The 17868-nt window shown below is 40.5% G+C and overlaps 1 protein-coding gene across 14 annotated transcripts in view; it reads right to left on the reverse strand.

Moving 5' to 3' along the window:
• Window positions 1-18: 18 nt before the first annotated feature.
• PTPN5 (protein tyrosine phosphatase non-receptor type 5) overlaps window positions 19-17868 on the reverse strand; it is a 76794-nt gene continuing 58944 nt past the window's right edge. For all 14 annotated transcript variants that reach the window (XM_077784267.2, XM_085581468.1, XM_085581467.1 and 11 more), the window contains exons 9-14: window positions 17580-17659; window positions 16917-17054; window positions 13502-13612; window positions 8305-8465; window positions 5549-5662; window positions 19-1867 (exon numbers count right to left, since the gene is read on the reverse strand). In XM_077784267.2, the coding sequence (XP_077640393.2) occupies window positions 1774-1867; window positions 5549-5662; window positions 8305-8465; window positions 13502-13612; window positions 16917-17054; window positions 17580-17659 (698 nt within the window). In that variant the 3' untranslated portion in view covers window positions 19-1773. The remainder of the gene's footprint in view (window positions 1868-5548; window positions 5663-8304; window positions 8466-13501; window positions 13613-16916; window positions 17055-17579; window positions 17660-17868) is intronic.

The following is a 17868-nucleotide window of genomic DNA, read 5'->3' on the forward strand; positions in this document are numbered from 1 at the left end:
ATAAAACTAACAGTCATGTTATGCTCAAAAGCTTAAGTTTATTGCTCTCTTTAATGACTATCACCAGTATTTTAAAAAAGAATGCCAGTTCTTTCTGCTAGCTTCTCACTGAAGGAAATATTTTAAATACAGCAATAAAATCAAGTGGTTTAAAGATAACACATTTTGCCACACATTCATGCAAACCCTGCAGACAGGATTTTTACAGGTTCATGGATACAGAATAAACACAAAGGTGTGTACTGAAATATTGGGAAACTTTTTCCCCACAGTGATGAAGTTGTAGGCGTAACATTTCAGGCCTTACCCTGCACCTGCTGACGTCAATGGCAAAACATCAGTGGGAGCAGGATCAGCCCTTTTTGTTCTGAGAGCTGCTTTACCTTCTCCTGATTAGGAAGTGCAGTAAATTCGCAGAATCTTCTGCACTAACAGAAGCAGTGGGTTTTGGTTATTGTTACAAATAAAGAGAAGCAAATATATTTTTAGTAGGTTATCAGAGCTTCTATTCATAAAACACTCATCTTTCATGTTAAGGATGCTGCATACCTCCATTTTTCTCTGCTCAGTGAAGCACTAAAATGTGTGCTCACCTCTAAGCATTAAACACAATCTTCCCAGCCTGACTGAAATCTAAACCAAAAAGCACAGGCAGTAGTTTGTATCATTGGAAAGGAAACACTGTTGCCTGGACCAGTGATTAGAATGGGCTAATTATTGTCTTAATTTGGTTTGAGGGCAAATTTATCACAAAGCAGCAAACAAGTTCACTCTGATTTTTTTTTAAGCTGCCTTTAGGATTTGCATTAATTTTAATAGGCACTGGACACATGGTTACCCTCGAAGTTTTAAAACAAGTATAAATTCATAGAATAAAAGTGATTTTTATTAATAGGTTTTTAATAAAGATTAACTAAAAAAAATCCTCACCTGATTTTGAATCTCAGATTTCAGAAGAAATTCTGTTCTATGTAAAAATAGAAACTACATGCAGAAATATGATCTGTTTGCCAGATGACTAAGATGCCCAAATATTGACAAAGAAAAGGTAAAGCAAGAAGCATTTATGTTCAGATTAATGTCTACTCATATTCACCCCACTATGATGATACTGGGGTACACTGCTGGTAAGAATTCAAGGCAAGAATTTGACTTGTCATTCAAATCTTGTTTCCCCTTTAGTTCTGATAACACTGGTAGTGGACTGCTTTAGAAAAAATAAACAAGCAAACATGATGTGTGAAACATCATTTCAATGCAAATCTACTTGAGTCTTTCAATGCAGAGGCTCAGAAGGTTTACGATACACACAGTATTCGGTAATTTTATATGTAAAAACAATCAGAAAGAGGCAAAAATTTACTTTCAAGCGTAGTCAACATACAGCACATTTCAGCATGACAATTCAAAAAGTTTCACACTGTATTTGGATATATTAGCAATGACGTTTTAAAAAAGAACAAACTGAAGACAGTGGAATTTTTTTTCTGGATTTTTTTCTTGCTTTTGTAACAAATGAAGCTACTATTATTATTTACAGTATAAATAAGCCTTTTTTGGTGAAGATTACGTCCTGTCACATATGTTTAAGACAAGGCGTACCTCAGCTCTTTAATGTCAATGCAAACAAGAGCATAAAAGCAATATCAAAGTAAAATAATATCTCTCCAGCTAAGACAGCCAGGTTACCATGTGTCTCTTATCAGATCTGAAAGATATCTGAGCGCAGTCAAAAGTTCTCCTGGCTTTAGCCTTTAGGAATATCATGAACACTTATTCTTCTGCTGCTCTAGAAAGCTGCTTTCCGTACAAGCTCATGACATGATGCACAAATTGATACTGTTCACAAGTCTGGATCATTCCTCCCCTGAAAGGCAAGAAGAAAAGGGAGGGAAACAGCAGTCTTATTAGTTGCAAACACATGAGGAAATAGCACAGCTAACATGAAGCTTGTGCTCCACAGCAAAGGTCCATTCCAAAGCTTTCTGAAATGAGTGAGAGGTGCCCTTTGATTGTAACCAGCTTCAAGTCTGACCTCAAGTTCCATTTTGAAAGTGTCTGCTGAGCAAGGAACAGAAGGTAGTGAGAACAGGAACAGGTTTTACATTCATTTTCCTTGGCAGAGGTTCTCCTCCAGGAAAACATCACCATCATAATTTACTCTTATCTTACCTGAACACCTGTATTCCAAGAACCTTTCTATGAAAAGTAATTCCCACCCCAAAGCCCTAGAGAGATAGATGGGAGCAGGGGAATAAAGAGGGGAAGCAGCTTATCCAAGACTTCACAGCTACACTAGGGACTGCATTTGGGACCAAAGGCCAAGCCAAGCCACACCAGCCCAGACAACAGATGCAACTTTCCCATTCTGCAATGAGGATTCTTTCCTCTGTACCACTCCACATCAAGCTTTTGGCAAGTTAGCCAGAGAACTAGGGATGGCCATCAGGATTTTGGAGCACACAGTGTTACTTTAGAAAGGACAACTCAGATTTGTAACTGAGTTAACTGCTATGCACACTCTGATAGCAAAATATCCCTCAGCACAGTAACCTGTTTTGGTTCAGCTTATTTTTCAGCTTTTACAGTTCTCTTTAAAACTGAAAACCTGAAAGGAGATGCAAGCAGGAACAAAAGTAGTTTGATTTCCCATGTGTGTGTATTTCTGCAAGTAGCATATTAACCAACAAATAAGCACTATGGGGGAGGCAAAAATGAACAAAACCAATAGAATGAAGTTGCTCTTTTTAAGCAGATTCTAATAACATATGGAATTTTGCGAAGAGTACCCCATCAAAGGTGATACAATCTCTTGACACTCCATTATGAAGACAATTAGAACTTGTGTCCGAAGCTCACAGAAAGTGTACACAGAATTGTCCCAGTCCTGGTGCTGGTGCACAGATTCTGGCAGCACGGTGCCAAAAGGAGGCTGAAATGACAAGTGGAATTTAGGAACATGGGAACCCACAGGTGACTGAAGCTGACCAGACTGTGTCAGTCTGAGGAAGAGCACATGTGGTGCACTCCCTTAGAAACCTCACCAGAGGACGCTGATGAAAAGTTGCTTCCTCTAAGCCAAATGGGTGCCAGACTGCTAGCACTCTCCTTGGAGTTGGCCCTTTTCTATGGGGTCCAACTTAACCATTATGGGTCACACAGCAGCCATACCAGTAAGGATGAGATGAGCAGGATAGACAACCTTGTCCTTCAGCCCCTTACACTTACTTTGTTAAGCAGCTGCTTGAAATAACATTGAACAATGAGCAGGGATGGGCAGGGACCTATTCTCTAACCTCTCATCATCTAGCAAAGGTGAGAAACACACACTGTGTTTCTAAAAAAAAAAAATTCCTAGCTGAGCATCTCCTCCCCATCTGCTCTCCTTAATACAAGCTCACAGTTGATTTGTTTCCGAGTCCCTCTGTGCTCCACACAGCACTGAAATATATCCATGTCAGACTGTGACACACAAGGAACATTAGTCATATCTGACAATTTCTCCCCAAGAAGTTCCATTAACAATGGGGTTGCATCCTGAAGTCGTAGCAGCAGAAGCACCAGGGTGTCCATTGAGATTCAGACCACAGGAAATTATTTTCCTTTTTATCCAGTTTCCTGCTATGTGGTGGCTTCCTCTCTTGCCACACATATGCACACCATGACATGTGCTTGTTGTCCAGGCTTTGGCACAGAATTATGTTTTCACCCCTATTTGCCACAGAAACCTTTGAAATCTGAGTTGCATTGTGGGCAATGACAGAAATGTCTCTCAGCACTGTGGGAAGGATGCAGGAATGATTACTTCCTCTCCTTAGTCATACTAGGTTATTTTAGGACCATCTGTTGGCCACTGATGCAAAGCCCAGTGCACAGAACTTTTCCAAGGGATTTGTGAGGGAATGAAGGGAAAAAACCCCTTTGTTCTCTCTCATGGGTACATGGCAACCTCAAAGGTGGTTCTCAGGGCTAATGCCAACCTTTCTACTTCTGTGTAAAGCAGGGAGGTGCATTCCTTCAGACATCTATGCTGGCCTGCATTCAGCCTTCATTCCCTAAGTCCCTGCTGACTCTTACCATCCTAGACAGCAATCCTCAGGCAAGAGGAAGAGACACAGCCTTCCTCTTATAGTTGCTTGGACACTGTCTCAACCTCTCATGCTACTTTTGAAGTCTCCTGGAGATTTTGGGGGGAGTTAGTGAAAATGAGAGTGGGTGGCAGCATGACTTCCAAGAGACTACAAGCCCTATTTTTCAGACCTTGAAGAAATCATACTTTTCTGTAGGAAGGATGGTGATCTGCTTTCCATTTTGAAAATTTTACTCCATGACATTTAAATGGCTTTTATCTATTCCATCCCACTCCTGAGAGCTACATGGCAGCTACAGAGGCTCCTGCAGTCTTCCTTTACCCCTATGGTGTCCTTTAAGTATGATTTTCGATCTTCAGAGTCTTAAAGAGACTGCCAGTTCCCCTCTCCCTTCAAAGCTAGTATTTGCAATTGGCCTGTTGTATCACACACATTTGTAAGCAGGAGCCTTCAGCCTTCATTTGTGTGGCAATTTTCCTGTGTAACATCAGTCACAGAGACAAGATAGTTCACATCCAGACAGATATTTAACTGGACCATGGATAATCAGCACTCACTATTCATAATCTGGTTTTCTTTTTCTCAAGAAGCCTTCCCTTGTCTGGGCTAAAATCCACTGAAACAGCCAAATCTCTAAGCCCCTGCAGGTCCCTGTCTATCAGAGCCTCAGCAGGGCAGCAAGCATTTCATTTTTTGCCTCCCACTGTGCATAATTTCTTCTCTGAAATAAAGTTCAGCGTGGGGTTGAGGTTCTTTTTTTTCCCCTCAGAAAAATCTTTGGTATGTTTTTCGTGACATCTCTTCCCCCGACTACATTTATCATTATCATTAGAGAGAGCACTGAGACATGTTTTGATGGCACTTGAAACCAGTGGGAGAGGAAAAATAACATCTCTGGTACAAAATTCAAGTCTGTTTACTTCATAATCAAACTCAAGGTGGTGTGTTAAGAAATGCTTAACTGAAAACCATTGAATTTGTGGAGATTTTCACAGTTCCTTTCATATGTCTGCAAACACTCCAGGTTGTGCACTCTCCTTCCCCAGGCAATGTTTCTCTCACCATGGCTCACAGCTCTGGTATATGAGATAAATTTTCATTTCTCCTTCTGGGAAGAAAGCTATGATCTGTAGCTCTGAACTTAAGTAGAGCAGACCTTTGAGCCTTTGCTTCTGTATGAACACATAGGGCCAACTCCTCAGCTGGTAAAAGGTCGTGCTTTGCTTCATGGAGATGGACAGCTGTGCAGATTTTGATGCCAGCTGTGAACCTAAATCAGCTCTGGGGCTGTTCATTAAGGTTTACACTCAGGCAAAGATTACAAGTCAGAGGAACATTCTCTCTTGGCCTCCACTTAGGTCTGTTCTTCCCCTCTGCTTATTTGCTTCTCCTTAAATAAGGGGGACTATTACCATTTTTGCTTTTTACTTTTCTGGAAAGGAAGCAGGCTTTCTTACCTGTCTAACCGTAACTGGCAGGCTGTTCGCAAAATGTCAACTATGCCCTCGTTCTTCAGCTGTTTACAGCAGACACTTGTGGCAATAAAGCAGCCAGTCCTCCCGATGCCCGCACTAAGGAAGGGAAGAGCAGAGAGAGGCAGTGGAGATGTCAGAAGGATTTTGGAACTTTCCTGTCAAAGGACTGCCACTAAACCAGCACAGACCCCATCATCCCTTTTGTCCCTCTGACCTTTGCCAGCTGGGTGCTTCCAGATGGAAAGCCATAACTAGGGAAAGATACCAACTTCACTGGATGACATGATTAAGTGTGAGCCACTTACAGGAAAAGGGTGAACACTGCAGATACAGTGCTAAAAATTGACCCAATACGCTGTTGAACTTCTCACTGAACCACTGTAAAAAAGATTCTGCATTTCTTAGTAAGATTTGGTTCGACAGGAAGCCTTGCTTTGAAGGCAAACTTTGCTTTGAAATTCTCAATTTTAACAGCTTCTTTGAAGCTATTTTCATTCACAGGTAGGGTAAAAAAACTCAACTCTTGCTTAAATAATTAGAGCTAACAGCAGTATAATAAATGTGATGTCATTTTCTGATCAGATCTGCAATCTAGTAATTTGAATTAGAACAGAGTACAACAAATTCACTATCAAAAAAATTCTTAAAGTTTTCCTGAACTCTTTTGTATCTGATACAGTCCTTAGTTTATGACCAGAACTGAGTTTATTTTCAAAGGCACAGTGCTATAGAAGCTGTGAGTTATTCTCATCACCTAACAAACTACCAGCAAATGCTGGAAGCACTTCTTATGCATGAAATAATTAAGTGAGCATAATTAGGAATAATTACTTGACACAATTACAGGAAATCCTGCTTTCATTTACATTGTGAGAAAATCATAATGCAAAACCAGTGGCAAGAAACATTCAAGCAGTATTGGAGTTCACAATTCACAGCTGCCCACAAGTTCTTTGTCTTCTGCTTGACCATAACCAACCAGACCACAGCACACAGCTCCTGATACTGTTCACTGTCCAGTTCACCTCAGTGTTTTGCAAAGAGAGGGAACAACACCAATTTTTAGATAAAGGAAACAGCCCTTGTCCCGGACAAGCTGAAGGTCTCTCAGTGGCTGAGACAGCATTGGGTGGCACATTATCCACATAGAACACATCATAATCCTGTCTCCTTGTCTCTTAGTATTTTTTTCAAACAAAACTGCCCCATTTCTCCCAAGATTATTACAGTGTCATGGGGATGACACCATACAAATGGACAGAAAAAATATGCAAAGCAGAGTGGCATGGTAACCAGCGGCAGATACTACAGTTCTTCAAGGAGCGCCTAGAGAGTCACAAATTTTCATGGACAAAGAGGACCTCCTTACAAGCCAGTTTTTATTTTCATCTGAACTCTCCCAAATTTTTCCACATGTGTTTTAAAACACAGGCAGAAAAACTGGACATGTGGTATCACATGAGCATTTTAATAGTGATTACTCCATATTAGTTTACAGTTGGATCTGTGATGACACCAGGCTACCAACCATTTCTGCCAAGAGGCTCTTTAAAAACATTCTCATTGTATAATACCCATTTACTATGGCTTTTGGAGAGCAACCATCTGCTGTTTCCTAGAAAACATTATGCAAAATTAAGCAATATTCCGTACAAAAATAAATTTGGCAAAATGTTATTGAAATGATGGAAGATTACTCTGGCAGGAAAGCCAAGCAGGCTTTCTGCTATTTACCTGGAACAACTGTTTTGAGAACAGACTGTAGTTTTCAAGTAATCACATTTAACCTTCCTAAACACTGGCAAAACAGGGCTTCCTTTTAGACTTCTGGAACTTCTCCAATTTTCCAAGAAGTGTAATTCATCTATGCTAAACTTTAATGGTTTAGAGTGCATGAACCAACTTTTTAAAAACACTCTTGGATGAAAATCAACTAGCATATTTGATTTAGTAGTGGTTGCTGGTGCTTAACATGCTCCCTTAGATAGCAGTGCAAAGGAACATAGTTACGTCTACAAATGATAAGTGCATCATCCCACTTCTTTCTGAGGACAGAAGAGAAGTATCTATCCTCATCTATTTTTACTCTGCTCTGATTGATAATTACATTTTTTTTTTCATCAAGCATCAAACCACTGTAAAGATTTTGCTCTTTCCATATAAGAAATTTTCATATTTGCCAGGGATTTTTACTGATACTTCAGTTTTACTATCAATTGCATACATTTCCTGACTATCAATTAGTACTTGCTGTAACCAGTTTTGTCACTCTGTCATTCATGTGTTACATTTAAATTATTGTCTTTGGCCTAATAATGATTTATAAAAAAAAAGCAAAGAAGGAATCTAAAAAACAGGGGGGTTTGATGCTTAAAATTTAATGCTATTATTTGTCTGCTTGTGTTTTCCTACTCAATTTCATCTAATGAATGCTAATCTTTGCTAACCTGGCCCTTCAAAGATAATTAAAAGCATATATTACTGGCAAGGCAAATAAAATGAAATTATTCTTACAAGTAACTGAGCCATTGCCAGCTTCTATGTTCAACTCAGCCTGTATCTTAATGTAACACTTGGTAGTAGAAAACCATTGTCATTAAAGCTTTGAGGTTCCAAGCACATTTCAGAAGCAGTTGGGCAAGATTTCACACATGTGACTTGATGGCCTTGTGTCAGTCTCTGCACTGTGTCACTGCATGTGAAGAAGTCCTTAGAATTCAGACACAACATTTATTTACCTGCAGTGAACAATCACTGGGGCATTCTTCTCCTCTGCACTCTGCATGGCCTCCTCCACTTCCAGTACTAGCTGTAACAGAGGAGGGGCCTGGTCTGGTGTCTTCTGGTCTGGCCAAGACGTGTACCAGTAATGTTTCAGGTTTCTCACTTCTTCTCCTTTCTGCAATCCAGTTAAGACAAACACCACAAAAGTTTTACAAGAACTTCTCATTGTAAAAATTGATGCTGAAACATGGCCTTCCCTTTAAGACTGAGAATATTAAATCAATCTGCTGGCTGGGCACACATGGTCCTGGAGATTGCTGCAGAGCACTGATGAGATCTTTTTGACAAAGGTGTTGGAGGAGCCAACGAGGAGAGCTGACCTTGTATTAAGTACATGGCTGGGCACGTGAAGGCTGGGGGCAGCCTTGGCTGCAGTGGTCAAGAGATGGTGGAGGATCCTACATGGAAGGAGCAAGGGCAGTAAGTAGGATTACAAGACTGAACTTTGGAAGACATAACTTTGATTCTTTCAAGGACTTAATTGCAGGAACCCCTTGAGTTAGGGCCCTAGAAGACAGGGAATCCAATACAGATTATTAATATTCAAGCATCACTTCCTCCAAGCTCAATTTTGGTGCATCCCTCTGGGTAAGAAATCATGCAAAGAGGGCAGGAGCCATGCATGGATGAGCAAGAAGCTTTTGGCAAAAAAAAAAAAACAAAAACAAACCAAACAAAAAAAAACAAAACAGAAAACCCAAAAAACACAATAAGGAAATTTATGGAATATGGAAAAAGGGATACGGCACTTGGGATGAATGTTGTCAAAGTATGCAGAGATGTGACAAGAAAGGTTAAGGCCCATTTGGAATTAAATCTGGCAAGGGATGTCAAGGACAACAAGCAGGGTTTCTTCAGTTGCATTAGTAGCAAAAGGAAGAGCAGGAAAAATGTAGGCCCGCTGCTGAATGAGGTAGGAGGAGCCCTGGTGGTTAGATAGAGAGGATATCCTAGAGGATACAGAGAAGGAAGAGTTACTGAATGAATGCCTTCTTTGTTTGTCTTCATTGCCAGCACTGGCCCTCAGGAGTCCCAGACCCTGAAGCCAAGAAATTCTGGAGAAAAAGACAACTTTCCTTTGGTTGATGAGCACTGGGTTAGAAAGGATTTAGGTAAACCTGAAACCCAGAAATCTATGGGCCCCAATGGGATTTACCCATGAGTGCTGAGGGAGTGGGCAGATGTTACTGCTAAGTCACTCTCCATTATCTTGGAAAGATCATGGAGAAAAGGAGAGGTGCCTGAAGAATGAAGGAAAGCCAACAACACTCCAGCCTTCAAAAAGAGGGGGCTACACACCAGTCAGCCTCAGTTCCATCCCTAAAAAGACAATTATAAAGTTCACCCTGCATATCACCTCTAAACATGTGGAGGAAAAGAAGGTTATCTGGAGTATCCAACATGGATTTTCCAGGGGGAAATCATGCTTGACCAATCTGACAGTCATACCTGTGAGGGTATGACTGGCTGGGTGGATGATGGGAGGGCAGGAATATTGTCTATCTTATCTTCAGCAGTGCTTTTGGCCCTGTCTTCCATAACCTCCTCATGAGGTAAGCTCAGGAAACATAGGTTAGATGAGTGGACAGTGAGATGTATGGAGAACTAGCTGAATGAATTTAGAGGGCTGTGATCTGCAGCAGAGTCCAGTTGAAGGCCCATAGGCAGTGGCCTTCCCCTGAGATCAGTATTGGGTTCAGCACTGTTCTATTAACCCATCAATGACCTGGATGAAGAGGCAGAGCACTTCAGCACTTTTCTTGATGATGATGCAAAACAAGACAACTGAGAGGGGACCTTATCAAAATCTGTAAGTATCTGAAGGGAGGGTGTCAAGAGGATGGGTCAAGGCTCTTTGCAGTAGTGCTTGGCTACATGACAAGGGGCACAAACTGAAACACAGGAAGCTCCATCTGAATACGAGGAAATATATTTTGAGGGTGACAGAGCACTGAAACAGGCTGCCCAGAGAGTTTGTGGAGTCTTTTTCTCTGGGATATTCAAGACTCACCTGGACACAAGCACATGCAACCTGTTTTAGGGGAACTTGCTGTAGCAGACAGGTTGGACCAGATGATCTCCAGTGGTCCCTTCAACCCCAAGCATTATATGAATGCTAAATGGAACAGAAATCCAAATAGGAAGCAACACAATGCAGAAATCTGGACTTCAAATATCATGGCTGCACTTCAGTAAACTGCCTTACAAAAAAACCCAAAACAACCAACCAAACAAACAAAAAAAACCACCCAAAAACTTCCTCCCCCCATAAAGTATTCTGCTCCTTAGTGCCAAGAGCTGTGTGCAAAACACTCCAGGCGGTCTGTTCCCTCTTGACAGATTCATTCAGCAAAGCCAGAGCTGTGCTTGTGACATAATTGCTTTCATAATGTATTTGACAGACAGAGAGCCAGGAGCCATATCTCTGTCTCTGATAGCTAGATAAATAGATGAGAGAGAGAGATGGGAGCTTATTTTTCTATCTCTTCTGACAGACAGACTTATATCGGTCTCCTGTCAATTTTACTCTTCTCTTAGACGTCGTGAGAAATTCAGAGGCAGTACGGAAGGTGGGAATTGTATCTAGCTGTAGTCCAGGTCTTTTTGAGAGACACAAATTCTGATTCTCTGTCTCAGTGTGGTTGTGAATATAGCAAATGTGCTGTTTCCTTTTTGGAGTGCCAAGTAGCACTGTGAGCTTCTGATTTTGTGTGTTCCAAGTGATATCCTTCTGTCTGATTTCTAAAGGGGCAAAATAGTAACATGGTACCCAGGGAACTGGTCTTACCCTTGCAGCCATTGCACAAGCCAGCTGGCACAGGGCAAAGTAAATGTTTGCAAAAGGTCCAAGAACAGAAGTGTTAGCTTCCACAACCCTCCCTTCAACCCATGGCTGGCTGAGTTGAAGAGAGAAAAAAAAAGACAAATATAACTCATTCTGAAGAGCAAGGCACAAAAATCTGAAAACAGTTTCTGTCACATATACTCCCAAGTCCCTCCCTATGCTTAGCATCCAGTCACTGGATGCTAAGAGTGCTCTGTGGCTGTGTATTTTCCACCCTTCTCTTTGGACAACAGAGCTTTAGCACAGCTGCACAGTGAACTAGATTGGGAAACCAATCAAGTTAAATAGTTTTCCTTTCTTGAGATGGATTAATTTTCAGATAGATCAATCAGTTTCTCCCTTTGGCTTGGCACACAGTCACAAACACTTGTGAGGGCACACAGGAGATGGCACAAGGGTTGGAACAAGAGAGATGGACAAAGGGAGGCTCAGCTTCATTGAGATGTTGTTCCATCTTACACTGGGTTTAAGGTGCTCACTGAAGCATAGCCATAGGATCCTTAATGCTGTGTCTAGCTCACTTCAGGAATGGAGAGTCTTACTATCATAGCACAGAGTCTGGCCTTAGGTTATTTATCCCAGGGAGAAAACACTTTGTCTAAGAGAGCATAGCTAGTTATCATGAATAACACTCAAGCTCCCTACTGTAAGTACGATCAACACTGCTCTGAAACACTGTTCCTTTTGAATGTGTGACTATGTGTGAGTCACAGAAGCTATGAACGCCCAATTCCTAACTCAGTTGTGAAAAATTATAATAAAAATGTTGTCAATAACAGTGAGAGAAAAGTAAAAGTCATCTGAAGAAAAACATGAATCACTACATAAATCATTTAGCTGACAGCAACAGAAAACAGACAAAGTTCTAGTGATGAACTCTGGATGCCTTTAGTTTTGTCTGCTGTGTTAAAAGTTTCATGCTTCTGCTTGGAACACCCTGACTTCTGTGGTTCTGTACACTTCTGCTTTGACTTGAACAAAATATTCTCTATTGATGGTTCCTTGAGACTGAGATGACTTGGGAGCAGCTAGGAGGAAGCAAGATTTAATTGATAGTTTGAAGTCTACCATCACGTATTCTATAGCTGAAATCATGACTCAGTGGCTAGACACTGGCAGCTTTCTCTGAGAATGGAAAACAAGCCTTGCCTATAGCCTGAGCTTTTTCTGAATTCCCAAAACCTGACAAATCTTTTCCCCTATATGACAGTCCACTCTGTAAAGCATGCAGTAATCATGTATTTCTGAACACTCCTGTTTAAGGGCAAACTGAAGTAAATTCATTGCTTTTCCAGTTTTCACTACCAAGTCACTTAATCTATGCATGGTTCAGATCTGGTGCCCCACTATTGCCATTAAATGACAAATGTACAGCTCTATGGAAAGATAACTTAAATGGAATCTTTATTTCAGCTCTAGAACTCAGCGGTTCACATCCTGACATTTAGGGGTGGAGACAAGAGACACTGACACACTAGTACTGAAAACAAAACCATTGTCTAACTGAAAAGCAAAACCAGATGAGCTGCAAGTCTGAAAAATGTAGTTATTCTTCACTTCCCACTTGTCAGGGAGTGTGATTTTCTCCTTGCTGCCTTTGCCAAAAGGATGAGTGACAGACTTTCTACACTCTGAATCCAGACATGGGATGTCATATGCTGGCTTTCTGCCCATTAGCATATGGCTGAAGAGACTTGAAACTGGTTGGGTAAAAGGAGAGTTTTTCCAGCTTGGAAAGAAATTGTCATGTTCTACTGGGATAGATCTGGCAGATGAAAGACGTATGAAGTTTATGTAAACAGACTGTTACTAAAACATGTAGCTTGATATTCTAGTACCTAGCAATGAAAAGAGTTGTAAAATAGGACTCTGGTACTTTAGATTAAGTAGTACCTAAGTACTTAAAAATTTAACTAAATTGCTAAAACTTTCTATCCACAAGATGATAACTACACTTGCAAAGCAAGAAGCTCTCTGTGAGTTGACATTTCATTCTAAATGATCAATGAACCTGGAGGACAAAGGCACAGAATGAGTCACTGGTTTCTCACCCAGTTAACCCCATACTGCTACAACTGGCCTGGTGGCTTTTAGACTTTACACATGCAGCCTAAACCTCTGAATGCTTATTTTCCTGTAACCTTCATGCTGGTGAACTGGGCAAAGCCACAATGTGACTTCAGTAATGAAAAGTGGTATTTGTCCAGCACTACACTGTGCAGAAGCTTTCTGCACAGCTCCCCCTGAACATCTGCATTTATAGGTTTAGACAGCTACACTACTGTAAGTACATTGGAATGATTTACCTTTAGGGTGATGAGCCTTAAACGGTAATCGTCTGCTTGTATGACTCTGTTAACTGTGATTTCTATTCCTTCATAGGTGACCTGTTCCTCTGGCCAATATTCTGTGCATTTCTGTGTGCAATATAAAACAAATCAAGTTAAGCAGGTATCAAGGGAGGCTTGTTTTTTTTCTCCTCTAAAATTTAACATAGCACATGCATAGATGAATACGAATAAATTTCGTTTCTATAATAAGTACAAGCTTTCACTTACTAAACAGGGACCACATTTCAGCTGATTTTTGCTGCATCCATAATAGCCTGATTGCTTGATTAAAAATGCACAAATCAAGTAATTACTAACCAATGCTTTTAAATACACACATCCTTATTTATTTTTATGCAGCTGATGTGCATTTTGAAGGTTCATTAGAGAGGCTGGTGGCAATATGCTTGTGTTTTTAAATTAATCTTTTTCTCGAGATAATAATGATTAGTATAATATACACTAGTTACCAATATATCTGTACTGCATATATACTGATGTAGAAACACAAAATACAGCTTTTCTATTTTTTATAATGGCTCAATGCTCTCTGAATATAAAATGATCATTTGCATATGTTTTTGCACAAAATAACATGACTGGGGATGCTTGGGAAAATAGATTATGTACCAAAATCCACTTAAAATTGTCAGTGAGAATCTTTCAAAGATGGGGAATTAAAAGGCAGCAGTAGCTATGAGAGAGATTGGACTACTACATTTGATTTTGCAAAAAAAACAATAAGTGATGCAGCCAGCACAACCTGACACTTTGAAACACAGAAACTATAGTCCATTTGCAGGTCTATTTTGTGATACTGATACAATAGAGATGAGTCAGTGCAAATTTGTAGGTGCTCTGATCCTGGAAGGAGGGCTAAAAAAGACTGTGGTTTTGTATTCGGTTTCTCTAAATTAATCAATATGCAAAGGCAGAGACAGGCATTTCAATATAGTGCACAAGTTAGTTCATGGACAAGGAATGACATGAATCAGAGTCTGAGAAAAAGGCTCTATTGTGATAATGCAAGAAGCTATTTCATTATGAGAGGGGAGCAGGTATCTGCTATTCAACAAATCCCAGTAAAAATGATGCTTGTAAGATTCCTCTTTTACACAGCTGTACACAATCTTGAAGGAAACAAGTTGAATCATTTTCCTCTCCCCCACCAAACATAATTCCACTTGAGGAGAAAGAATAACAACAGAAAAGTACCTTGCAAAGTTACTGAGACAAAAATTTTTGTGTGGGAGAATCAGTGTTGTTCCATCTGCACAGTACATCAGTTAATAACCCACTGGGAGTGTGGCCCACTGTGTTTCTGTAAAGTTATTTATGCAGATTGTGTTTTTTCTTCCTCTACTCAGAAAATGCAGAATCCACTGCAAAAATTGTCAAGAGCACTATCAGCTATCAATAGCACAGACATTGCTCTGCTTAAAGGAGTGGAGTAAGATTGCCCACTCATTTTTGGGGGCTGTCTATCAATTCATATCAGAAGTGACAGAGGGCTGAGGTGCAGAGCTTTTAATTCTCACATTAGTGAATCCATTGCACTGAGGAAGAACACAAAGTCTCTCTTATGAGCATTGTTGCTGAACAAAACTTTTGGGTTTGAATCTATGTACTTTGAGTCCTGTTATTCATCTATTAATATAAGTGTTGCAGATAAATGGATGGAGTATAGAAGACATTTACATGAAAGGACCCTGTATTTATAGCTGAGATTGCTGACACCAATTAATTTTTGACAGAAAAGGTATCAGGAAAGACTCAGCAGCTCTGTAGTGATCTACAGGCTGCAGCAAGCTCCAGTTCTGTCGTGCATCACCACTGCAGTGCTCTGCTTCACAAGACTGATAAGAGAGGTGAAATACTTGGTCATTGCAGGTTAGAGGCAACCCAGACATAAAGGTTATTTTGCTTTCCTGTTATACAATCTTGTTATGAAAACTATAGTGGAAGAACATGTCCGATATGTCATTCAAGACCAGCATTTCCTCTGCATTTTCTTGAAACCTCAAAGTCTGCAAAAGATTCTGGTGCACTGACTATGTCATGACATTTTAATGTTGCATATGCCAGAAAATGGCAACTTCGATTAATGAGCAAGTTATTGCTTCAGTGCTCCTCAGTTACAGGCAGGATCAAGTTTAAAACATGAGTGAAAACAAAGCATTCAGATCAGCAATATACTCTGTTGTACATCAGCAATCCTTGACAAGACATTTCCAATGAGCCAGCTGTAATAACTGTTTTTAACTTGCAAAACATCATAATTCTGTGTCATGTCTTTTTTTCAATGAAGCTGAAGGTTAAATTTATTTACTTTGTATCTATGAAAAGCAAAAGGTTTGTGCACATGCATGATTATGGGCACTAAGCTTCCAGCTAGCAGATAAGCCATTACAACTCTCTCTGTGTGCTGGATGTATGCCCATATTCTTTGTATTCTAAGCATCTAAAGCTTCTTCTCCAAACAAAAATCTCTAATCTAAATTACTACGCTGTTCTCAAGGACAACCCTGACATACAATGATGCTGCAGCTTAAGAAACAACACTTGGATATCTCCACCCAGCCTTGCTGCTTAGTAGTGGGGTAGGATGCAGAGCCCAGCACATGTCCAGACCATTTTCTCACATCTTACACTGCCAGTAAAGGCAGATGTGAGCTCAGCTACCTGTCTATGAGCTGAAGGCCAGGCACAAAGTTCTCGCAACTCTGCTATGGGGGAAAGATTTCAGCAGGTAAGTAATGAATAACTGGAGGGCTGCATTATTATAGACTGCAAAAAAAAAAAAAAAAAAAGAATTCACTTTAGGTGGATTAGCACAAACATCACTACAGTTTAAATTATGGAAATAGGCAGCAAATAAAGAATTTCAGCATCTTAATTTCTGTATTTCATAAGCATTTCCTAGACATGTTCAGGAGAAGGTCCTCAATATCCAAGTCAGTTCTAGTTATTGATTATCATACAGAAATCAGGTACTTCCTCAATAAAATATGTATGTAGACATCAAATCATAATAAATGCAAGATAAAGCTGCAACAACTCTACTGATGAAAGATATTATGCCTTAGCAGTTATGGGGTACTATTGCTTTTGACTCCTTCAAAGGCTGCCTGCAAATAAAGCTGGGTTAGAAGGGGTTTCAGGTCAACTGGGAGAGGAAAATGACAAACCCAACAGCAGAACAAGACAGACAGCAAAACAGGACTTACAGTAAACCGAAATGAAAGAGGAGCTCACATCTTCTCTGAGCCTGAAGAATTTAATGCTGGCTCTGATTGCACAGGCCACTGAACTAACTTCTGTTTGCTGGCTTAGTGTCTATGCTGAAAGTAACTGCTGGAATAGAGATAGAGACTGGATGTATCAGCATTACCTCATTCATCTCTTCTATGTTGGTAATCATGACAATGATGGGAGAACGCTCCTGCCACACCATTCTCCAGAAGTCAGTGACAGTATTAACTATCGGTCCCTGAGTAGCAATATATACCTTTTCCTCTCCTCCATAGCCCTGCCAACAAAAGAACAAGAGATCAGTTTTAACAGGGATGTCCACCATAAGCTTGAAGGTTCGTTTTTAAAAAAACAGAGAGCTATCCTGGATGAAATGCTGACTCTGTAGCACCAGCTCTTCTCTCCATCTCTCTCCTGCACATGTGTACATGGAGCAAAGGCACACTACAGACACACGTAATTCCAGCAAAGAGTGTCCAACAGCCTTGAGGTGACTCTGGCTAAGTTATGAGCCTTATTCAGGCTGATTATCCAGTGCCTTAGGTTATTATCAGTGCTGATTATCCAGTGGTTAGGCTAGTTGGCAAGGAATTTTGCATCAAGAACTGCAGAAGTATGTTTCTGTCTGATCTGACTATATACAGGTGCACTTTGAGATTTGGGTTTCAGCTAATGTAAGCAGGAGAGAAGAGCAATCAGACCATCTAGGATGCCTTTAAAAGCCAGGGTGTGTTGCAATTCTGTTTACATTAACAGTGGCTGATAGAGGCTGGGCAGACACACTGGGCTGTGGAGCTCTTACCCTGATGTAGTTAGCATTGATGTAAGAGCTGAGGGGGTCGTCCTGATCAGCTGAGGTAAGGCACACTCTGCTGTGAGGATCTGAAAGGTGTAAGGAGATAAGGAATAGTTTATCAAAGGAAGCAGACACACAAGATTACTTAGTAGAGCAAGACATTTACATGCATTCATGGCCATCACAGCAGATGTGAGTGGCCTTAGAAAACCCCCTTGTTAAGACCATTAAAAAAGGGAAAGGATGGTTGGGGTAATTTGCAGCCTTCTGACAGTTTCACCCAGTCTCTGAAGCC

The sequence above is a fragment of the Lonchura striata genome, chromosome 5 (assembly GCF_050655825.1).
Source record: "Lonchura striata isolate lonStrDom1 chromosome 5, ASM5065582v1, whole genome shotgun sequence".
NCBI classification, from domain to species: Eukaryota; Metazoa; Chordata; class Aves; order Passeriformes; family Estrildidae; genus Lonchura; species Lonchura striata.